The following is a 25,964-nucleotide window of genomic DNA, read 5'->3' as shown; positions in this document are numbered from 1 at the left end:
CTAGTCTACAGCGTATATTTGAGGGAAGGTATTAATTGTGCACAATGTCTACTCGCTGTGTAGATACAGGTAAGGTAAACCGAAAAGAATTAAGTTATAATTCGGAAATCTTAATAACCCACATATTGTGGAATTATATGGAATTTGATCATACAATATCATCCCAACATGAATTCATATAGAATGTCGAACCCTTTTTTGGATTGATCCACATGCCTGCTTTGTCTAACAAGCAAAGACCCTCATCCCTGACTATACCTGGGTTGTCCAAAAGCTACTTGTACCTGTGTTTTTTAAAATTAGACAAAACGGGTTGATACCGGAAATACACATTAAAGCTTGTGCTCTTTTAATTCTGTGGCCACCATTTCTCACCCGCTATCAGTCATATTTCAAAATATGTATACTGATAATTGAACACATAGACATGATATCTATCAAAATAAAGTTCTTTTAATATCCATAAAAAGAGAAACAAAAATAGTTCCCCGTACTTGTCATACGTCCCAGTAAAGCTGCATCTCAAGGACCTCACGCTAACTGTAAGTTCTAGTTAAGACTTTCCTTTGCACAATCGTTGGTTAAAGCCAAATACGTCCCGAGTTACTCGTATATGGTGACTAAAATGGCAATTGGGTGAGCCATTGTATTATTTCACGAACAGATAACCATTGTTGATTGTACCGCTCTCTTCCACTCACAGGCCTTCTATTTTGGTGTTGGTTTTCAACATCGACTGACATAAGTAACTGAAACTGGAAAAAAAAGAAATGAAGGTTGATTGGTGTTGGTTTATAACATCCACCGACATAAGAAAATGAAACTGGAAAAAAAGAAATAGCGGTTGACTACAAAATAACAAATTTAAACATCCCTCTGTCACAAATGTATATATAAACGCTTGAGTGATATTTCCTTAACCTTTACCGCTTTATTTAAAAACATCGTATCAAATTGTCTCTATATCGCTCCGTTACAAATCAAAATATTTGAGTGAGTGAGTGAGTTGATTTTAACGCCGCTTTTAACAGTATTCCAGTTATATCACGGCGTGTCAGCTTAATATGGGAGGAAAGCCCGAAGTGATGCAGGTCTCAGACGTTTACCACTTCGGTGAAACCCACGAGCACGGGCATGGTGCTGACAAACCTAGAAACATAATCGAGGCGAACCGGGATTCGAACCCACAATCATAGGTTTCTGGCGTGCCAAGGGACGCAACTCCGCACAGCGAATCGCGGCGCCTTAGACGACTGGGCCACCCGTGCCCCCCAAAATATTTGAATAAAGGTACATAAACAAAAGTCAAATCATTTTCAGTCACTGTGACAAATCAAATTAGTCGATCCGGGATTAGCCCGTTTCGTGGCTCTTGGATTTGAAACTTGGCACCGATCACAAACTTGGTCTTTCCGCCCTATACCCACGCCCGGGGGTCACCAAAGCGTTAAGCGACTACTAGCTGATTTTTAAGCATTACCCCCGTTAAGCTGACCACACTCCCTGATAGATGTGAAATATTTTTCAAAGCGGCATGTCACCCATCCAAATCACTCACCCACAAGCGTTGACGCTATTTTTAAAAAATCCGTGGGGATTCCGGGTAGGTATCGGTCCCCATCAACCTTTGCTTGACTAGGGGGCGACTGAATGGATCGGGTGTCAGGCTCAGGGACGTAGTTGTCCTCTTGGCATGGTACCCAGACGGCGTATAACCTTACGTTGATCATAATGTCAATCATTGGTTTGTCTAGTCCATACTCGATTAGTTAGGGGTGATAAGGCTGAATATAGCTCTGCGTTAAACAACACACAACCGTATTAACAAAGATTCAATTCTGTGTTTCACGAGCAGGAATGGCAATTTATCAGCAGGGGGCAGGAGGGGCATGAACAAATGGCACAGTTCTATTTTTTTTAAAATAAAAACTTTCCAAATTTAAACATTAGTTAGGGGCTAGTCATGTAATAGAGAGAGATGTTAAGTGTGTTCTTGGGGTGTCATGAAACAAATGTTACATAACTTGAAACAGCCTAAGCCGCCCCATAATCTCCATTACATATGACCAGTCCATGAGCTGTCCGTGTATATTCTCTCAGTCATGATCATAACTCCGCTACCAGATGCCATAATACATTGTAGGCGTCCGTTCTCTATTCTACAAGCCCGTTACAACAAATACAACATCATACATTATTCAGTCAAGTAATGACAGACATGAATACATGACACCTTTCCCAACAGTTCTCATGTTTATGTTCTCCAACTTCTAAAACCTGTCAAAGACTTGATGACAAACGGTTTTCATATAAACTGAAAGTAGTGTCACCCGATTACAACAAACACGAAATACCAAAGAAATACCATTACATATATTGTGTCGTCTTCATCCACTCCGAACAAAACCTAACGTCAAGTTGTGTGGTAAATACGATCTGTTACCAAGATGACTTCGGTCAAGAGCACGTTCTGTCAATTACGTGTGGCGAACAAAGACAGATGGTGCTACTTGTCACACAACTGTCCATCAACTGTTTGTCCTGTTCACGGTGTGGGCGGAGTCTCAAGAAGAAACGAAATAAATAACAAATTTTATATAAAAACTCCAGAGTCACTCGCAAGCCGCTCTCTGTACAGGCCCTGGACGTACTGCACCCACAATGGCATTTCTTCGAATTTTAGCGGTAAGTGGACATTCATTCTGAAACTAAGTTGATAAGAACGAAACATGAAAATAGGTTAAACAACAGAAAGCCACTCGATTTGTTAAAAGCTTAAAACATTAGGTCATTATAAAGTTGGTTACTTACTTTTACAAAGGCGCTTGCATTCACATTAAGAAATTTCATACAAAACCACATTATTATTAGTAGTAGTAGTAATAGTAGTAATAATAGTAGTAGTAGTAGTAGTAGTAGTAGTAGTAGTAGTAGTAGTACCTCTAATACCTCTTCTACTCTTAAATCAGAGGAACTTTTCGTGACCATTTCTTGTCCTTCTTCAGTTTATCTTTGAAAGCGCCGATATATTCTGATGTCATTGAGAATAACCGTCGGGCTGTGTGACGTCAAAGTTCAAAGTTTCAAAGTTCATAATTTAGCTTGTTATTCATTTTCAACATGTATGTCAACATTTATTTATCGTTATTAGTAGTTTAAGTTGTTTAAAACTGTTTGATATGCGAGACAGCTGATGACAAATTTCATCTTGAAACATATTAACCATACTCGATTTTAAAACTGAGATATATTTGAAAATAGAATCAAACATACAAATTGAATTCTATTCATAGGGAAAGCTCGAATACTGTTATAAAGTCAAATGATGGCACCAGGTAGTCGCACCCGAGCTTTCTGAAGAAGGTGGTTAACGTATGTCAACTGACTGACTGTGTGTCCGGATGTCCAAGACGCGTGTGATGGTGTTCATGCTACACTCCACTGGTGCCTTAGGTCCAGACCCGGCTATGTCCAGATCGCCGTCATACATACAGATAACTGTAACATGTTTCACAACAGTGTTCACTCGCTCATTGTACTTGTATTCCATTCCGGAACGTCGTCTTATTGTTATCACTGTTTTCATTCATTGTTTGACCATTTCAGTATAAACTTGTATTCTGAATAAATTATGGTTCAGGGACTTTGAGACATACTATCGGAATCATACAATCATTAATTCGAATTATATTAAATGAATGGCAAATGTGTTCATGTATGTCTTAACATTTTATCACTTCCCTTCCGCCCAGCCCTTTCTGTAATGCAAAAACTTAAATGAAGTCTGGATTTTCCTCAGGTTCCAAAATGAGTTATTTGTTTCTAATTAAAAAGAAGTATCAAAATAATATCACCTAATGGTATTTTTGGAGACTAAGCGTTTCTCTATGATTCCGGCTTTCCGACTAAACCTGTGTTAATGAATCAGTATAAAACACATATGACACCAGGTGTTCCGAAAAAGGTGAGCGTATCCTGTCCAACGTAGGCACGCGTACCATAAACTTTTTAAACTCTTTTTTTAACTCTTGCATGTTGTATCAAACAACTTTTGAGCAAGACTCGTATGACGCTCTTTGAAATCTTCGTAGATTTAGCATGCTTGATGGTACCTAAAATGTTGCAAAATGTTGACATTAAATGCTGGAACTACTGGAATATTGCATGTTGTATCAAACAACTTTCGAGCAAGAGTCGTATGGAATATTGCTCGACATAAATTGAAAGATGACTATTGCAAGCTGAAGTCATTCCTCTTGTCATACAGTTCCGTGAAGCGTTTTCTGTCTCTCTGAATCTTTAAGCATAGATCTAAATATGAAACTGATGAGGCGGTTCAAAGATTTCTTTTTCTTGTTTAGGTGGGTAAAGGTGGTGAAATTGTGTTTAACGTCGTGTCTATCTACTTGAATTTGTCCAGACCTATACGATTTTAGCCCACTGAGATACCATGCCACAGTTTAATAGGAATACCTCGCTCAGACAAAGTATACTGACTCCGAGCAGACCAGTCCTTGTTTTAGTCCCTTAATGCCGAGGGGCGGTCGGGGAGCTTCGTGGTTAAAGCGTTCGCTCGTCACGCCGAAGACCCGGGTTCGATTCCCGACATGAGTACAATGTGTAAAGGCTATTTCTGGTGTCCCCCGCCATGCTGTTGCTGGAATATTGCTAAAAGCGGCGTAAAACCAATCTCACCCACCACCTTAATGCCAAGCATCAGGCAGGGTAACAACAAGTACTATCTTTTAACGTCTTTTGGTATGACGCAGGGAATCGAACCCCGGACCTTTCGCTCTCCGGGCGTACGCTCTGCCACTAGATCACGGAGGTAAATAAGTGGAAGGGCAATGGCTATGTGACCCTTAGTGAACGACATCAGATCATTGGTTACATGAAGCTTAATGAACTCCTTGGCCAAATTCTCACATTTTTATTTGGCATATCCGATAGAAAGACATACAGACCCAGAATAACAATGAGGGGGGCACAATTGGTGACAACGGGGATGCTTACTTCCTGTCTAAATGCCCTATACCCCAACTCACTTCATTATGAATTGGTGGTACCTTACACAAGCATAAAAATGAGATCATCACTTGTGGATATTTTCAAACAGTACATATGGTATTTGAAAATATATAACGTGTGTATTACCAGTGGCCTTTACGTTTTCTTGTTTGTATACAATGATGACACCAGATATTAATGAAACGGTTAATCTCAGATTCCATTGTTAACTATTGTTAGTCTCAGATCAGCATTACTTTGGGTTTTACTCCCACATCTAGCAGACCCGCCGTGACATACTTATATAAGGGGAGTTATACGAAATTCACGAAATATACGAAATTATTGGTATAGAGTCGCCTGCGATTGTTTTCGTTTTCAAGGACCTATCTTGACCTTGATCGGAAGTCGAAAACGACCTTCACTATCGTCACCTGCAGGTCCATTCCGTAATTTCAAAAATGTGTGTTACCCAAGTGGTCAAAGTCCCGATCATATCCAATTTTCAGAGTGAGTGGGTGAGTTTGGTTTAACGCCGCTTTAAAGAGTATTCCTGTTATGTCACGGCGTGCCAGCGTAATGTGGGATGAAAGATGAAGTGATGCAGGTCTCAGACGTTTACCACTTCCGTGAAACCCACGAGCACAGGTATGGTGCTGAGAAACCTAGACACATAATCGGGGCGTGCCCAAGGGACGCAACTCTGCACAGCGAATTGCGGCGCCTTAGACGACTGATATTGCTGGAATATTGCCGAAAGCGGCGTAAATCAAACTCACTCACTCGCTCACGTTTCCGGAAGCAATTTCTTGAGTATCAAATAATGATTTTTAACATATATATAGTTACATCCGAACAGGCAAAAAAAGCCACATAGATAATTCTACAAGGTTTAATGTAGTAAGCCCCTATCTCACATACACGATTTAAGAAATTGCGAACACGATTTAAGAAAAGTTGAAAAATCGTGTTGATTCGTGTTCAGATTCGTGAGTGTTAGATAGGGGCTTTACTAAATCAAGTTCCACCATTTAGCACTTTGGAACCAATACCTAGAGTCAACCCAATGTCTGTACATGTCTCAATGATGCATCTCCAGAGAACACATAATCTCATGATCGGGTCATTCTACAGAAAATGGCGAAAAGTTGTCAAAGACTAAAACATGTTTTTCTTTTGTTGTTGTTTTTTAATGAAAACAGTTTTCACATGTTTCATCACTATCAAAAGGAGATATTAAATCATTAAAACACATTTTATCAAGTTCATTCTGCCTTTTGTATGTTTAATACGACAAGTATTAGTTACTTGGGAACAAATCTAACCCCGTGTGCCTACGAGTTGGATTTCTGTAACAGGAGGAAACCACTACCATTATCTCCAATGTTACAACCATTACACTATTTATCTGGGTCCGTGTAGTGTCAGCCTAGCTTCAGTCCTCGTCCACAAGATGACAAGCACATCCTTGGAATTAGTGACAGCGTACACGTCTCCGTGTGTTGCAGTCCTTCAAATCCCCAGACTGAACCATGAGTCTAGGGAGGGTCGTGACAAAAAAACAAAATATTCCGTCATTTGTAACAAATGAGAGGTCATAAATAGAACGCAGCATGTGAGTTGCTGATGCCTATCCTCTGTTCATCATTCAAACAAGTTTGTTATGTTAAACATTCTAAAAATACAAACATGATGTTGATAACACGGATATAGCTGAACAGGCAATATAAAGAATGTCGTCATCGACAGTTTACATCGTAGCTTGAAAAAAAATAAACTATCGTGTATACAAATCTTCTGAAGAAAGATTCTATGTCGCTGATATGAGTACGTGAGAAGGAATTTCAGGTCCTTTGAAACACGATAAGGAGAGAGGAATTTGACTTAGAGACACATTGCAACAGATATGGCGTAATATACCAAATACAAAGTGAACTGAAACCCATTGAATAACAGGTTGAGTTTGTAAAAGTAAGCATGAATGAGAGAAGCCCTGCAACGTTTTTAAGTATGACGTCATTACAAGACAGCTAATCTGGGATCCGAATCTTTTAGGTCAATGTTTAAACTTTATTTTTCCATTTCATGGCGTTTTCTTACCGATTTACTTATTTTATTTATTTACGTTATAAATACTTATAATTATGACGATACTGTAATGCAAACATAGTTTGTATGTGCTGAATCTAGTAAACTGAAGGTATCACGATATCACAAGTCATGACATCTTGGGCGTAAGGATGCACAGCCTATGGTATTTTAAAATTTGAATGCGATGATTAGATTTAGGAATTTTCTTTAAAAATTAAAGCATTGTGATTCTGGTGTTATTATTCTCGTTCTCTTTACACCTTCGTTCGATATATACCTACGTCATTTATAAACACATTTTTTACATCCAAAAGTGTCAGTATACTTTCCATTTATTTTTTTATATTATTATGTTTATTTTGATATTATTTTTTATCCTTTTTTCATTTTTATTTATATATTTATTCATATATTTTTATTATTTTTAGTATAAAGAAGGAGAATATATGGATGTCAAGTTCATCATAATAAAGAAGTTGACATTCATATATTCTCCTCCTTATGTGTATCACTTCTAAATGCCTTTCAAAGACCTGATATTTTTTTATTATTTTAATTTTATTTGATTTTTTTTTCGCTTTTTGTTGTTGGTTTGTTTGTTGTTTTGTTTGTTTGTTGTTGTTTGTTTTTTTGTTGTTTTTTGTTGTTGTTTTTTTTGGGGGGGGGTATCCGTTATACATCCTTACGCCGCATTCCAACGTGAAACACAAGTGTTTGAATGGAAAGTTAAATGTCCAGTTTCTGGGTTTTTTTAATTCTTTTATACTTAACTGAAGGATGTTTTTTCGCAAACTTTACTGCTACATGGGGTTTTATAAAACATTTTTTCTACGCAGGTGCATGGTCCTGAATTATTATGAGAGCAACTACTATTATTTAATGTCACTGCAGGATACATTTTATAACCACGGGATATGTACATGTATATCCAAAGGGCGTTCTCGTAAACTTTTAGTTTAAGCACACAAATGGGCCATTGTGTCAAAATGCATTCTAGGGGAAGCGGACAAAATTAACATGTTTCTGCTGTGTCTTGACATTCTTCTTGTACGTATAAGTCCGGGATAGAATAGGTCTTCAGCAACCCATGCTTGCCGTAAAAGGTGACTGCTTGTCGTAAAAGGCGACTAACGGGATCGGGTGGTCAGGCTCGCTGACTTGGTTGATACATGTCATCGATCCCAATTGCGTGGATCGATGATCAGGATATTAATCACTGGTTTGTCTGGTCCATACTCGATTATTTACAGACCGCCGTCATATAGCTGGAATATTGCTGAGTGCGGCGTTAAACAACAAACCAACCAATCTTGTACGTATTAACGTTTCGTTCCGTGAGGGACTACATCCTGATATATGCTGGTTCCAAAACATATTTTACCACTTAAATTAACTCGACCTCTTTACCATCGATCACCACTTTAGCCTGAATGTACCTTTTCGTTCGGCAGAATTGCTTTTCCGAAAAGGGGCGGTCGAGTTGCCTAGTGGTTAAATCGTTCACTCGTCACGCCGAAAACCCGAGTTCGATTCTGGTGTCCCCCGCCGTGATATTGGTGGAATATTGCTGAAAGCGGCGTAAAACTCAAACTCACTCACTCACTCACTGGACCGTATTAAGCACATGAATCGTAAAAAAAATCAGCGAAAACGGTAGGGTATCTGGGGCAGAATGGTTCCAAGTGCACCCTTTATCAGCGTATGAGCCGATTCTTGGGGATGAGGTGGTTATTTAAGAAATAAGCGACTCGTGGTTTATTTCACGATAAAACTCGCTCCTCCTGGTTTATTCTCCCGGCAGTGTTTTATTGTACGATATACAACGATCACGAGTCGGTTTTTTTCTTATTTGTGATATCAACATTATGTACAGCCTACTCAAGGATGATTATAATATAATATTACAAGTTTTAGAAATATCTACCCGTATTTAAATAATGATGACTCTCTCATTGGAATCGATATCCGATGTCCATTTTATAGACAGGTGGGTATCTCCCGCATATTCTCACAATCTTCACGTCGATCACCCGGACCCTCCCTCCAAATACAGATTGTCATTTCTCTCCCGCTTTTAGGTGCGATCGTTCGGCCATCGCGTTTATCTGCGTTGCCAAGCTACATCAATGGGGAACAACTCACAATTGCAAGACGCTTCCCTCTCAAAAATAACGTCGTTCAATATACCACGTCATCAAGTTACAAGCGCATGTTCGATCTCAAGAAAAGACGTCATGATAGAACAATGTTTTATCGTAATATAAACCACTCTTCGTTCTTCATTATTTTTTGCGGTTTATCGCGTGGCTATCATATGTTATGTATTACAATATGTGGCCTAGCTGCCACCAAGACAGCATGGGTCGTTGCTCATGCTGTCAACCACTCGTTTGCCTGTCAAGACTCGATTACTAACAGGTCGACATGAAATACCTTGAATACTTTTAAGAGCGTTGGAAAACAACTTTTACTCACGCAACTCCCGTGAAGATCCAGGGTAGAATAGGTCTTCAGCAACCCATGCTTGCCATAAAAGGCGACTATGCTTGTCGTAAGAGGCGACGAACGGGATCGGGTTGTCAGACTCGCTGACTTGGTTGATGCATGTCATCGATCCCAATTGCGTGGATCGATGCTCATGATATTAATCACTGGATTGTCTGGTCCAGACTCGATTATTTACAGACCGCCGTCATATAGCTGGGATATTGCTGAGTGCGGCGTTAAACAACCAACCAACCAACCAATCATAGTTAATGAGAAAATCCTCACATTTTCAACCACTAGAAATATATTTATCAACTAGAATGTATTTATATATTTTAGATAGCAAGTACATGTCTTGTAAGTATTCGTGTTTTTATAAATCACTAGTGTAGATACTCAAACACGATATTCTCATGTTGACATATATGTAACACCTAGCGTCACGATAGGTCATCGATCAAGAGACATAGGTTGGTGGCATAAATGGTGATCCATAAATTATATGGGCGGTGATAGCGGCTTCGCATGGTGTCTCCATACAAAATCCTATAATGTTTCATACTGTGTGTTGTTACTATGCCGACCTCTGTTCAAGGGTACGTTCACTTTGTACTGTCCCGGATGTAGGTCAATCCCGGAATAGGTTTACCTCAAATGAGGTTTGGCAAATGAACGACAATGTTATCTTACGGTACAAATCGTAAATAACCCAAAATACTGGTTCTACTACTCATTATTTGTTTACAAGCTGATGTCCAGCAAAAAAACTATAAAAGTATATTTATGTTATAAATGCACTAACATTTTCTCTCCAAGGCAACAGGGAAAGTCGTTAAACAAAACATTTGTTTCTTTTGTTTAACACCGTACTCTGCAATATTCCAGCTATATGACGACTATCTGTAGACAATCCAGAGATTGATATCATGAGCAATGAGCATTAAAGAAAAAAGACACGATTATCGTTTTGAAATGACTTTCTTTTCAAATGTCCCGCTTGCTCACTGATAATGTTCCTCTTGACACGTAAGCTCTTTCAATGTTTCAGTTGGAGCATGTGTAGTTTTAAACAAATATTGCACATTCATTGACTTTCGGGTACTTGTATTTGTGTGTGTGTATTCCCGAGAGCATATTTTCAGTGGAGAACATGAGAAATCACGATTCCAAACATTTTACGGTATTATTGACACAGAAATACCAGTATTGACGAAATACAAAGACATGTCCTTTGACGTTTTATGTAATGACGTCACAGACTACCATTGTTGACGTTCCGGCGTTCTCGACACGTTATTCAATGAACATAACATCATATCCATATGTAAACTATCGATTATATAAGTATGACATTCTTCTAATCAGCACTCATGTATTATATGCAATACAAACACAAGTCAGAATCAGTATTAGCTGTCTGAATTATAAAAATCTTCGTGATTAATTTAAAATATGAACTGAGGAAATATGAGGAAATATTTCTTAATTTAAAGATGCTAATCTACTAATATTTCAATAGTGTTTGTTGGTTTGTATTGTTGTTCGTTCGTTTGATAAAATGGTTCTTTTTTGTTGATTACCTTGATATCAGTAGAAACTATTACAACTGAACGGATGCATGTCACTTCGAAATGACATTTGTAAAGCATTAAAACTCCTTTTCTTTAGCAAGTAGCGTTTCATTTTATTATGAATAATTATTTCTTTGAGAAAAACTAGATTACTGCAGAAAAATATTAAGCGTTAAATGTGCAGAAATATATTTCATGTTACAGTAATCCTTGCAATGTATGTTTCCCTTTATGAGAGTACATGACGTCATTTTGTCCCCTGTCAACGTGAATAGACGGGTGACAGTTGTGATTGACAGGTGTACATATACAGGCATATGGGACTTACCTGCTCACAGTTGAGACAGGTAACACGTGAGAAGGGGAAATGTCTCTTTCGTTCGTCACATACGACACGACTTTCCTGATGACCTAGTTAAATTGCATCGGGAAAGCCTGTTTAAAATCACTTGGCTTGCAGAATATGTTTACGTCCGAAGGATAGGTTGTCGAAAAATATTAGTTTCAAACTGTTAGTTATAATTTAATGATCCCTTAAAAGCATATAGGTATTGTGAAATGTTTGTTGTAAGGAAATAATGAAAGTAACGTGCTATGTGTAATTACCTTCTTACGATACTTTCCAAGAGACACTGTATAAGTTTCACATATTGTATTAATTTCAATGTCTTGACCTCGGCAGAAAATGACACCAGAACATGGAGCAAAGTCTCCCTTTGAAATAACTGCATATCGAAAACAGAAAAAGTAACATATGTATGGAAATAAAATTAGACCTCACTGTATTCTACCTTTTTAAGGGCGAGGGAAACGTAATGAAACAGATCATCAGTTTCAGTTATGTCCTGGTATAAATTATAATCATGTAATAAAATTACCAGTTTCGTACTTCATATATATATAGTACAGCCTGGTCATAATGCACCTTTTGTTCATTGCAAAATATTGGCATGGTAGGTGAAATTAGAAACTGGTTGACATAATAAAGAAAAGTTATAAGAACCAAAACATATTCTGTTCATATTACATGTATTTATTCAAACATGACTTAGCCAAGTTAGATATATATGATGAATATTAATATGGGTTGAAAGATGGTTTGACTCTATTCTATCCGACCATTGTAGACTTTAAGTCAGGCAGGGTTATTGGCTACTGGAGAAAGTAGCCTGGTTAAATATATATTTGTCTAAGTTTCTTCTGTTGTGTTTGTCTGGCAGGTGAGCTTCTGTGTGCAGATGACATCAGCTATGATGCCGACGGGACCACAGTCCACACAGCAGATTTCTGGCAGCGTTGACATGTTCGTCATGGACCCAAACACCGCCAATGCAGCTCTTGGAGGTAACATTAACTACAACAACGTTTCCTGGAATTCAACAGGAAATATTATCAAGAAGCAATGAGAACCACAGGCAATATGTGGCCATCGGCTACAAACTATCCTGCAGATTCTTCAGAATCACAATACTCCAGAATATAGTCAATATAGAGTTGCCACTCTGTTGTAATTATGTTGTGGTTGAATACAAATAGTCATTGGTATTTTTAGTTCATGTTCATGTTCATACTTCAGATGTGCAACGATGCTTCGACTCATATCGAAGTTATTATTCTCGGAGTCAACCAGTGAGCGGGATTTTTGAAGATGACTTGGTAGCGTTGGTAGTCATTAAAGAAACTAGCTCTAGGAACAATGAACATGTACTTATAAATTACTTGTTGATATTTGTATTCTGTTTATGACTGTTTTATTATTTTTGTTTTGATTGGAAACTTTAATCGCATCTGACTGTAGGTTAATTACTACTAAAACATGATTACCTATTAATATAGCGCCACATTGATGGAAGACATTGATTTCACAATACTTTCATGGTCGTTCAATGTGGTAAAACCAATTCACGAATTCACGGACATTATCAATAACATTGGTATACTGAGTCGTATGACTGGAGATAAGAGCTTGTCTGAGTTAATTTCATTATATGGAGTGACAAGTTGGCTTTGATATTTGTATTGCAGAACGATATGGCATGGGGCAAAACCTACTTCTATAAGTAGTAAAATCCGGTCTTCCTGGTGATAAACCAACACGTACAACTGATTAGTGTCTATTAAAATAATGAGGTCTTCTCATTTCGAGTTGGTTTCTTTGTGTCTTTATCTTCTCTCTAGATCTGTTAAATATTGTCGTGTTGTTTTCTGGACGATTTTGAACAGGCATGAACGATGGTTAGGCTAGTGGTTAATGCGTCCGCTCGTCATGCCAAATACATGGTTCAGTTCCCAACGTGGGCAGAAAATGTGAAGTAATTTACTGACGTCGTCACTATATTTCTGGAATGTTGTTAAAAGTGGCGTGAAACTTTATTATTCATATTTCTTTGAGAGACATTTAGAAGTTGCAGTACTAAGTAAGGATAGGATTTATGGATGAACAACTTCTTTATTAAAATCAGGTGCGATGTTTCGGTGTAGCTTCACTTGCTTGATAACGGTGTTGGAACCTACACCGAAACATTTATTACTCCTTATTGTTCATCCATAAATCTTATCCTTACTTACATTATTCATATGTTCACAGGCTCAGAGACCGTCGTGGTTCCTGCGGATCCTTCCCTCACCAACATCGTACCAAACGGACCGGCACCACAGCCCGCCCCAGCAATAGTACCCACCCAGCTGACCGACCCTAGCGTACCCCAGCCAGTGTACATAGATCCCGTCATTACTGATCCTATCCCCCAAACAAAACCAGGCACAACCTATACTCCGAATGAAAATCTCCCCGTTGATCCCGCCCAAAATGCAGTAACTAATCTTGACCCTACCGCACAAGCGCCGATAGGGGTTGACGGTACGGCTAAACCTTTCACCCCTACAGTTGCAGGCCAGGAACCCCCACCCCCTTCAGGGACAGCCCCTGTGGGTACCGGGACAGAACCCGCATCCATCCTACCACCATATGATCCTAATCCCATTCAGCAGGGGTCAGCCGCTCCATCACTACCCGCAGACAACAGTCTTCTGACCCAAGGTAAGTGTAATTGTGCTATTATAATGTTTAACTCTAGGACGTTATTGAGCAGCCTGAAACTTCCCATGACGAAACCCGTGAAGATCCGGGGTAGAGTAGGTCTTCAGCAGCCCATGCTTGTCGTAAAAGGCGACTATGCTTGTCGTAAGAGGCGACTAACGGGACTGACTTGGTCATTGTCATGGCATGTCATTGTATTCCAATTGCTTGGATCGATGTTAATGGTGTCAATCACTGGATTGTCTTGTCCGGCTCAATTATTTACAGACCGCCGACATATAGCTGGCATATTGCTGGTTGCAGGGTTAAACAACATACAATACAATACAATACAATACTATTCCATGACCATTAAAAAGAAATTGAATATTCTTTTATATTGTTTAGCAGGTGCTATGCTCAACCAAAATGTTAAATGCCAAAATGTAGGTGTTCGAATTACAACCTTACATTTTGCAGCTTTAAGTCAAGGTGCCCCACCTCCTCTTCCAACAAACGACACTGCAGGGCCAATCCCATTCACAAACCCACCTGTAGGAACAGCCACACTGCCTTTGGAACTTCAAGGGACAGCTGCAGGTGGGCCAACGTCTTTCATGGGCGGGGCACCTCTGCCGAATGAACCACCATCACCAACGGGAGGAGCTCAATACCAGTACATGCCACCACCACCAACGGGGGGAGCACCTCTGTTGAATGAACCATCACCACCAGCGGGAGGAGCTCAATACCAGTACATGCCACCACCACCAACGGGGGGAGCACCTCTGTTGAATGAACCATCACCACCAGCGGGAGGAGCTCCATACCAGTACATGCCACCACCACCAACGGGGGGAGCACCTCTGTTGAATGAACCATCACCACCAGCGGGAGGAGCTCAATACCAGTACATGCCACCACCAACAATGGGCGGAGCACTTCTCCTGAATGCGCCATCATCACCAACGGATGGCGCTACTGTGCAGAACGCGTCATCAACACCAACGGGTGGAGCACCAATCCAGTACATGTCACCACCACCAACAGGCGGAGCACCGCTGCTGAGTGCACCATCATCATCACTGCTTGGCGCAGTATCGTCACCAGCCGGTGCAATGCCAAATGCGTCATCATCAACAGGTGGAGCACCTTCCGCAAGTGGACCACTACCTTTTGCAACAAGCAGCCCTTTCATGGCAATGGCTGGATCTAGACCTTCATCAAATCCTTATAGTCCTAATCCATATCAAAGAAGTCCATACCAGCAGTCACCCTTCGGGTCCAACCCTTTCCAGCGTCCATTTAGCCCATGGGGACAACCTTCGTATAATTCATTCACGAGTGGCGGGCCATTGGACCAGTTCTCAGGCTCGATGAACCAGATGGGACAAATGAACCAGATGGGTCAGATGGGACAAATGAACCAGATGGGTCAGATGGGACAAATGAACCAGATGGGTCAGATGGGACAAATGAACCAGATGGGTCAGATGGGACAAATGAACCAGATGGGACAAATGAACCAGATGGGACAAATGAACCAGTATAATCCATTCAACGGTAAGTTACTTAACTATACCCAGGTGCGATTCTCAGTGTATCCTCCTATCACCTGATGAAAAATCATGATCAAAAATTTATTTACCTCCATTGCTTGACGACGGGCCATTATCACGCCCGTTGGTGGGTGACGTTATGGGGATAGGGAAAGGTGACGTCACGTTCAATAGTGACGTCATCTAGTTTGTTCTATGACGTTTCCATATTTGTAAAATTGAGTCAATGAAATTCGTGTTGATTGCAGTAAATGTTTCAAAACCGATAGTGTTGTTATTCTATCCATTTTAGCTATAATAACGGTAACGCTATTTTTCAGGGCATCATGATTTGCAGAAGCCCTCGATCTTTTCAATACCCTCCTTCGTCGGGCAGTTAATGGAAGACCTCGGTCTTCTGCAAATGATAATGCCCTGAAAAATAGCGTTACCCTTATATGAGCAGGCCACTGTAACTTGATAATGCCCTCATATTGCTTGACGACGGGCAATTATCACGCCCGTTGTTAGGTGACGTCATAGGATAGGTATAGGTGACGTCACGTTGAATAGTGACGTCATCTGGTTTGTTCTATGACGTTTCCATATTTGTAAAAGTTGGTCAGTGACATTCGTGTTGCCCTCGGTCTTTTCAACTGCCTTCGTCGGGCAGTTAATGGAAGAGCTCGTCTTCTGCAAATGATAATGCCCTGAAATAATGCGTTATCTTTATATTTGTGCGAGAGTGAATACTGTTAAACGCTGCAGTCAGCTTTTTCATTGGGGTATGGAAACAATCTAGCTTAGCCCAGACAAACGTCTGGCTGAAGTTTATTAGAAACGTCCAACACCGTCGGGATGCAGTGACATGCAAACAACCAAGTTACCGAGCTTGACAACATATCCATTTACAAGCAAAGGTTACGGGGATAAATCCGACTCTGGAATCCCCATTGTGGTGACTTAAATTAGGATCAGGTAGACAGAATATTAATGTGTGACTGTGTGTCATCGTGCCCCAACGATGTGGTCTGTTGTTCATGCTATCTGCCACTGGTTTACTTCGTTCTGACTTGATAACTTACACTACGTGATTTAGCTAGAGAAGTGAAGACTGCGGCGTCATTGTATAGACAACATTCACTCACCTGTCTCGAAGGCCCATTTAAACAACTTAGTGTAACTTGTTGGAATGTGTTAGGAAATTGTAAATGAATTGTTTATAATTATATTCAATGATAAACGTATTTACCTTGTTACAGGGTACCACCAACAGCAGCAACAACAACAACGACAAAGGCAACAACAACAGTCTCAGATGCCCTTGCCTTTACTCTTGTAAGTATACATGTTACCCAAAAGGATCTACGGATTCTTCTATACTTGGTTATGAAATTAAATGACCCATTAAACTATACAGATACAAGGGCGGTGGGGTAGCCCAGTGGTTAAAGCGTTGGCTCGACACGCGGAGACCCGGGTTTGATTCCATGGGTACAATATGAAAAGCCCAGTTTCCGGTGTCCCCTGCCGTGTAGAGTAACATCTAGTCTCTGAAATGAACACATCTTACAAAAAAAAGTTGTTAAATAAATAAATATATTATAATAAAAAGGAGCCCAGAGACTCTCTTCCCGATACTGCAGTAATCTAGACTTGCCCACTATTATAGGCTTGCATGGGCTGTTTTGGATATATATATATATGTCAGGGTCTGGAACCGACTTCCCGCCGTGATATTGCAGGAGTATTGCTAAAAGCGGCGTAAAACCATACTCGCTCGCTCGCTCTATTGATGCGGAAGAAAGATTGAATAGGTCTATGTCTTTCTTCTGAGATAGAGTATTCCTTTTACCCTTTCCTTTTCTTTATTGTTGTGCTTAAATATGTTTGACAACTGTGCTTCTAGATACAACTTTGATTTTATGTGATAAGCTTGTTTACACAATGCCATTCAGAAAGTGGTCAAATGTAACAAATGTTATATTTGGGATAACATTTTCTTAGTAAAGTACAGATTCTCGTTCTTTTTTCGGGTTGAGGGATGCCATATTTGGGATAACAAATCTCGCAGCGTGGGTTCGAATCCCGGACGGGACTCATCCCCCCAAAGTACGAGAATCTGTACTTTACTAAGAAAGTGTTATCCCAAATAAAACATTTGTTACATTTGACCACTTTCTAAATGGCATTGTGTATTCATAGCTTTCGGCAATGGGAGCAGTGCCAATTTACACCTGTCAGAGGGGTACACAAAGTACGTAATCTAGACTACCAGCCGCCGGAGAATCTGCACTTTACTAAGGAAGCGTTATCCCAAATATAACATTTGTTTGACAAGCTTGTAGACATTAATACCCGTTCTCGTCTCTGTGGGACTAAAATAATGCCATTGCGACTTTAGATTTAAACTCAATCATCTCAATTTCCATTTCGTCCCTTCACTTTTTCTCTTCATCACATACGATCACACAATGTCATTTCCAACGTTTCTTTTCTCAATTATCTATATCTGTAATTTTTGTCCGTATTTTCATTGTTTCAATAAAAATATGAACGCGCACATCTTTAAGCCCTTACCCTCAAAGGCCTCCCTCGAGTCTTCAGAAACCCATGCTTGTCGTAAGAAGCGACTACGACTACGATGATCGGATGGTCAGGCTCGATAACTTGATTGATGCATGTCATCGTACCCCAATTGCGTAGATGGATGCTACTGATGTCAATCACTGGATCATCTGGCCCATACTCGAAAATGTGAAGACTGCCGACATATAGCTGGGTTATCGCTTAGTGTGGTGTTAAACAACAAACAAACAAATAGCCTATGATCGTTGAAATTTGATCATTCATCAGTCAGCACCATACCTGGCTGTTTGCTGGTGGTGTTCACGAAAGTAGTAAACGGCTTGTCTCCGACATTAAACAGACACACCGGGATCTGACGGAAATACTGTTCAAAGCGTTGTTTAAGCTCACTCATCACTCATTCATCCTATTTCATCTTCAGCTCCCTGTTCGGAGGCGGGGGAGCGGAGGGAGGACTCGGGACGTTGCTGTACCTGCAGGCAATGGGTGAGGACTTTTCACAGTTCCTTAGAAATGCACTGAACTGTCGATGCTGGGTTTTAAGCAAAAGAATATATTCTCGCCCATGGGCTGTACTGTTTTCGCTCATGGGCGAAATAATTTCATAGCGCTATAAATTACCTGGACTTATTTCAAATGAGTTGAATTATGTGTCATGCTAATTGTAGACACACCTTTATGTATTTTGTAAAACAAAAAAAAATGAGTTTTGAGAAAGGAGAATATTCTCGACCATTGGCCACATACTTTAACTTGCGAATTCGAAACAATGTTTTCTTTATTATTTGTTCTTATATATTTTGCTTCCGTAGTATATATACATGAAAACAGTATGTGGATTTTTGTAAATACTTTTGAGTTTCTGGAAACACAGGTTTAAAATGGGATGTGTTCAGTCTCCTTAGACATTTGTGGAAGTTATGAAATATTTCCATATATTGTAGAATGGTGTCCCAATATGTGCATGTGAGAGAAAGAAGACCAGTCCTGTTTTCAGTGAAATTATGTGAAATGTTCATATCATAACATTTTCTGTAACTTATAAATGTGTCATTTAATTAGGGCCAAAACTATCCCTTATCATTCAATGGATATTCTTACTACTAATACAAAGATCCGTGCAAGAATCACAAGAAAAAAAACGATAATTGACACAGCTTGACGGCCGCGCTAGTTTCAGCGTTCGGTTCCAAATTTAATTTAACGTGGCTAAATCTACAGATAGCCTTGCTCTACTTTGAAAACAGTTTGAATCAACGAGACCAATTCAATATTGAGCATGCTTTACAAAATATAGCAGTTGTTTTCTGGTATGCAGTCAACTATCTAAAGTTCATTATATCATTTGTCATTTGTGAATTAGTTGGGGGGGGGGGGGGGGGGGGGGGGGGGGTGGTTTCTATGTACCCTTTGATGCAAATGTCCCGTAAAGAATCCGGGGTAGAATAGGTCTTCAGCAACCCATGCTTGTCGTAAGAGGCGACTAACGGGATCGGGTGAACATGCTCGCTTACTTGGTTGATGTATGTCATCGAATCCCATTTGCGTGAATCGATGCTTTTGATGTCAATCACTGGGTTGTCTGTCCAGACTCTATTATTTACAGACCGCCAAACAACAAACAAACAAATACTTCAAGTAGAGTTGAAAATTCACTATAGCCGATGTAGTATTGGAAGGGACGATCAAGGCCTATGAGCTGGGATAGGCGGTTTACAGTGCGGCGTTAAACAACAAACAAACAAATGTTCAACAGTGTACTACTGATGTATACTGAAAACGGACAATTATATATAAAATCGTTTAACCATATTGTTACCAGCGACAGTTGAACACTTGTGTTTACATGTTGTCGTCCTTTTCAGGTAACGGTCAACAAGGACAAATGCCACTTCCCCTGATGATGTAAGTTAATGTTTCCAAGGTTACTTAACCCGTAAAGATCTGGGTTAGAATAGGTTTTCAGCAACCCATGCTTGCCGTAAAAGGCGACTATCCTTGTCGTAAGAGGCGACTTAATGGATCGGGTGGTCAGGCAAACCGGTGGTCAGGCTCGCTGACTTGGTTTATGCATGTCATCGTATCCCATTTGCGTGGATCGATGCTCATGATATCAATCACTGAATTGTCTAGTCTTGATTATTGACTTGATTATTTACTGACCGCCGTCGTAAAACTAGAATATTGGTGAGTGCGGCGTTAAACAACAAACAAACACACGAGCAAGTGCAAGGTTACCGTCATTCAGTCCAACGTACATCCGTTGAATTGGTTGCCCGTATCCACGTTCGGTTTACTAGTGGTACACATTGTGGTAAGTGTAAAGAACATGCATATCCCTCCTCGCCCCACCAAACCTCACCCAACCCCACCAAACCCCAACCCACCAATCCCAATCCCTCCTCACACAAACCAACCCCACACCACCCACCCCAATCCCCCCCAATCCCTCCTCGACTCACCAATGCAAACCCAACCCCACCCACCCCAATCCCTCCTCACCCAAACCAACCCAATCCCTCCTCACCCCACCAAACCCCACCAAACCCCACCCACCCCAATCCCTCCTCACACCAACCAACCCAATCCCACCCACCCAAACCAACCCAAACCCTCCTCACCCTTCCAAACCCCACCCCACCCACCCCAATCCCCCCAATCCCTCCTCACCCCACCAATGCAAACCCAACCCCACCCACCCTAATCCCTCCTCACCCCAACCAACCCAATCCCACCCACCCAAACCAACCCAATCCCTCTTCACCCCACCCTACCCCAACCAAACCAATCCCTCCTCACCCCAGCCAAACCCTCCTCATCCCACCCAATCTTTCCTCGCCCCACCAATCCCACCCAACCCCAACCAACCCAATCCCTCCTCACCCCACTCCTGAATACATTACATTAACTGATCTCCATTCAATAATCCATTCCAGGTCAATGATGGGAGGCGGTGGCGGCGAGATCTCACCGCTGATGTACATGATGGGGACCCAGTCGTCGCAGATGATGCAGAACCCGATGATGATGAGTTTGTTGTTTGGATCTCTACTTGGTTGATAGCATACACTGAGTCGCACCTGAATGACGTTTTCATCTGCCTGTGGCGGGGTACCTCCGTACATGGCATTGCATTGTATTTACACATGCATTTCATCGTGTCCACCTGTGTATCGTTCATTCAGCCACTCCATCGGTTCATACCATAGCTGCATACGGGCAACTTGAAGGGATTGGTAACATAGTGCATGGCTTTTGATACTTCAACAAATATGGATCTTATTTGCATGTATCATATTATTGTGACTATGAGAATAAAATCTTTTTGTGGAACGTATGTGTGCTTGGTCTTGGTAATTGCACAGTTAAACAAATTCAATATGGTAAATGATTATTTCATTCACACTTGGCAGATAATCTATCGGGCAAAAAAGTATACACTTGAAGAGGTAATTAAATCAAAATATTACAAACGTTATAAAAACGTTACAATACTGCAATCTAGGTCCAAAACACAACCAAATGACCATTTCTTGATTGTTTCACTTTAGCCACCATCAAACACGAGCGTATACTTTCTTTTGCCCGTCAGTTTGTTAAATAATCGAGTCTGGACCAGACAATCCAGTGATTGAAATCGTGTGCATCGATCCGCGCAAATGAGATACAATAACATGCATCAACCATATATATATATATATATATATATATATATATATATATATATATATATAATGTGTCTAAGTGAGGTATTCATATTAACGACAAAAAATAATGGAACAGTTGATATGACAGTGATGTCATTTCTGTAAAATATATTTCGAGCGTGTGGATCAATATCTGGTGTATCCACCATGTCGGGCGATACATGCATGACTCCTTGATGGCATACTGTTGATTCAATTGTCCTTGGTATTTCCCGCCATTTCGCCTGATCGAATAGCTACCGCCTCCGTGGTCTGGTGGTGGAGCGTCCGCCCGGAGAGCGGAATGCCCGGGGTAAGATCCCCGGCCGCGTCATACCAAAAGACATTAAGAGATGGTACTTGTTGTTACCCTGCCTGGCGGTCGGCATTGAGGGGCTTAAACAAAGACTTGTCGGCACGGAATCAATATACTGTGTCTAAGTGAGAAATTCATATTTAACTGCGGCATGGTATCTCAGTGGGCTTACACTATAAAATCAGTGTTAGTCCGGACCAGTTCAAGCAGCCACACAGACACGCGCATGCACGTCGCTATATAAGTGCAAAAATCTTCGACGTGACGTTAAACCCATTTCATTTTCACCTCAGCCTGGTCACACATTGTGATCTCTCGATTCTCATCATTCAGCTCTTCGGACAAGCCTGGGTACAAGGGACTCTTTCTGCTCCCCACGGGATCCCAATTCATGAACTACCCCATGGGGATTCTGGGTCCCCAGTTCCCTATAATGGTCATAGGAGGCGACCAAATGGATCAGGTGGCCAGGCTCGATGACTTGGTGGATTGCGTGTCATCGTACCCCGACGGTGTGGATCGTTACCCACAATATCATTCACTGGATTGTCTGGTCCAGAGATGCTTATTGTCAGGCCGCCGTCATACAGCTGGAATATTGCTCAGAGCGGCGTAAAACATCCCGGATCAAAGGGTACAGCTCAGCTCCCTGAGGAATAAACAATCCCAGCTGCCTATCTCACACTAGAATCATACTCATCTCATCCTACCGGGTACCCATTCTCAGCTGGATGAGGCTTCCAAAGGGGACACAAGAACAAAACTGTAACAGGATGACAAAGAGAATGTGCCACTATAACCCCAGCATCACACAACAGATATATCACTGTGTTAAAACAGTCACTGGGTCACTACTCCCGAAAACATGCCTCTCGAAGATTAGTGGTACATGATTCTAACATTAACCTGTCAGCTCCTTGTGAGGCTGTGTTAAATCACTCGCAACGACGTAGGCCTCGTGAGCTTTGGGGAAGTACATTTAACACAGGCGACACATTCACGACTAAACTGTACAGTGGGGAGTGGAAGGAGCGGAAGAGGGATCACGTTATTATTCATCAGCTATAGACATATACATCAATCGCGGGTCACTGCGGTGCTTCCGACAGGTGGAGCCTGGTCGTCGTCTTCGGACATCTGTCATTGTTAACTTGATGGTCCCATGAAGGATCCTGAAGTGCAAGGACATTAATCACACTGTCATGTTCATTCGTGACCACTCGTGTTATTACGGTACATGCCCTTGTGGCAATCGACAGACGTCGCCTCTTTCCGTAACAGCAAAGACGACTCGGTTGTGGATGTTGGAAATGACGCAACTTGTGGTTATACTGGAGACAGGCCTCCATTTAATTATATAAACACTCACAGATGCACATTTTTTACGTCTTATTGGTTAACCTGCGTTCAATTTTCGTTAGACTTAAATATATGTACGTATACGTAGTTACTAATGTAGAATTGGTTTGTTTGTTTGTTTGTTTGTTTTTGTTTGTTTATTGTTCCAGCTTTTTGACGACTGTATGTAAATAATCGAGTCTGGACAGGTAAGCCAGTGATGACATCATGAGCATCGATCCACGCAACTGGGATACAATGGCATGCATCAACCAAGTCAGCAGTCTGATCACGCGATCCCGTTAGACGCATCTTAAGACAAGCATAGACGCCTTTTACGGCAAGCATGGGTTGCTGAGGACCTATTCTACCCCGGATCTTCACAGTCCACTTGTGTAGAAAGTTTTTATTCAAGACATAAAAGACGAGTGGGAGTTGTTTATCGAACAATATAACACTGCAGGGGGAATAAACCATCAGTGGTTTATTCTCCCTGCAGTGTTATATTGTACGATAAACAACGACCACGAGTCGTTTATTTCTTATATGAGAAATCAACATTATGTACAGCCTTCTTAGGGATCAAGATAAAATTACAAGCTTCAAAAATATTTACCCGTATTTAAATATCAATGACTTCCTCAATAGAATCCGACCTCAGCAATGTCGGACAAGTCCATTTTATGCACAGGTGGGTTTTTCCCGCATTTTCTCACAATCGTTACGTCGATTACCTGTACCTTTTCTCCAAATACCATTTGTCAAATCTCTTCCGCTTTTTGATGCTATCGTTCTGCCCTAGCGTTTATCTGCGTTGCCCAGCTTCATCAATGGGAAACAACTCACTACACACTCCCCGCTCAAAAATAATGTCGTCCAATATACCACGTCATCAATTTGTTCGCATGTTCGAATCTCCAGAAATTACGTCATGATAGAACAATGTTTTATCATGAAGTAAACGACGCTTTGTTCTTCATTGTTCTTTGCGATTTATCGCGTAGCCATCTTATATTGTAAAATATATTCAAAGGATACTTGTATACAACATAGGTTGAGGGTATCGTCCCTTTCTATGCTAACCTACTTTGGAGACCATTTCTTAGTACTTCTGACCCCTGATGCTGTTAATATCTTGTACAGTTGGGCACGTAAATGGGGAAATTAGCATTGAGTCCATTGTCCGTTTCAGGCACATAAAACATGTCGCAGTGTAATATGCTTTTTATGGTGACATTAATTTAGAGTATTCAGAAAGTTACAGGTATCTTGGATTCGGGCTTCGTGCTAACTGTGGTATGCGGTATGCACTAAAAGAACTTGTCAAATCAGCATCACGTGCTCTTGACTAATCCACGCGTTTTGTCCTGTAGTGGCATGTCTAAAAATGTGTTCACTCGATTATAGGAATGTTTGGTTCAAGCAGTCCCAGCATGGTGTGGTTTATAGGGGAAGATTCCGGGTTAGAATATGTCTTCAGCAACCCATGCTTGTCGTAAGAGGCGATTAACGGGATCGGGTGGGCAGGGTTGCTGACTTGGTTGATGCATGTCATCGATCCCAATTGCGTGGATAGATGCTCATGATGTCAATCACTGGGTTGTCTGTCCAGACTCGATTATTTACAGACCGCCGTCATATAGCTTGAATATTGCTGAGTGCGGCGTTAAACAACAAACAAACAAACAAAATATGAATGGATCACTGAAAGTCAGTGCAAGGCATGCGTATAGAAGCGTCTGTAAAATATTACTGTGTACGGCGAAGACAGTCTTGAGAAGATTCTTTTAGCAAGAGATTCGATCATTCAGACAATCCTTCCCTCCCCTAATTTACTTCAAAATGTTACTGTTATAATTATACTCGCTGTCAGCTGAAAGGCAACAAGACAACGTCGTCCATATCTCCCGCCCTTTCTAAAATGTGCATAAAATCGCAACACACGTGTGTGATATATCCCATTATACCAACAGATTCGTGAAGATCCGGGTTAGAATAGGTCTTCAGCAACCCATGCTTGCCATAAAAGGCGACTATGCTTGTCGTAAAAGACAATCCAGTGATTAATATCATGAGCATCTGTCCACGCAATTGGGATCGATGACATGCATCAACCAAGTCAGCGAGCCTGACCACCCGATCCCGTTAGTCGCCTCTTACGACAACCATAGTCGCCTTTTACGACAAGCATGTGTTGCTGAAGACCTATGTAAATGCCTACAAACAATGATTAAGAAACACAAACTTAAACATTGCCCCCCTTGCTGATGCGACCGTTACATAAGTTGTTTCAAATAGAGGTTATTATTGTGATTTGAAACT

The 25,964-nt window shown here is 40.8% G+C and overlaps 1 protein-coding gene across 2 annotated transcripts; it reads left to right on the top strand.

The window, feature by feature from the left end:
• Positions 1-2,605: 2,605 nt before the first annotated feature.
• Positions 2,606-21,639, top strand: LOC124139299 (vegetative cell wall protein gp1-like). Of its 2 annotated transcripts, none has more exons than XM_046506263.2 (8): positions 2,606-2,685; positions 12,377-12,500; positions 13,744-14,196; positions 14,689-15,738; positions 16,976-17,051; positions 18,724-18,788; positions 20,168-20,207; positions 21,239-21,639. In XM_046506263.2, the coding sequence occupies exons 1-8, from the start codon at positions 2,662-2,664 to the stop codon at positions 21,360-21,362; spliced, it is 1,956 nt and encodes a 651-aa protein (XP_046362219.2). In that variant the 5' UTR covers positions 2,606-2,661; the 3' UTR covers positions 21,363-21,639. The 2 variants fall into 2 exon arrangements, with proteins under 2 accessions (XP_046362219.2, XP_046362218.2); XM_046506262.2 differs by having other exon boundaries at positions 14,656-15,738.
• The last annotated feature ends 4,325 nt before the right edge of the window (positions 21,640-25,964 follow it).

Source organism: Haliotis rufescens, unplaced genomic scaffold (genome assembly GCF_023055435.1).
Source record: "Haliotis rufescens isolate VD_foot unplaced genomic scaffold, xgHalRufe1.0.p SCAF_8, whole genome shotgun sequence".
Taxonomy (NCBI): domain Eukaryota; kingdom Metazoa; phylum Mollusca; class Gastropoda; order Lepetellida; family Haliotidae; genus Haliotis; species Haliotis rufescens.
Note: the sequence above shows the minus strand (reverse complement) of the source record. Positions and strands in the feature narration are given on the sequence as shown.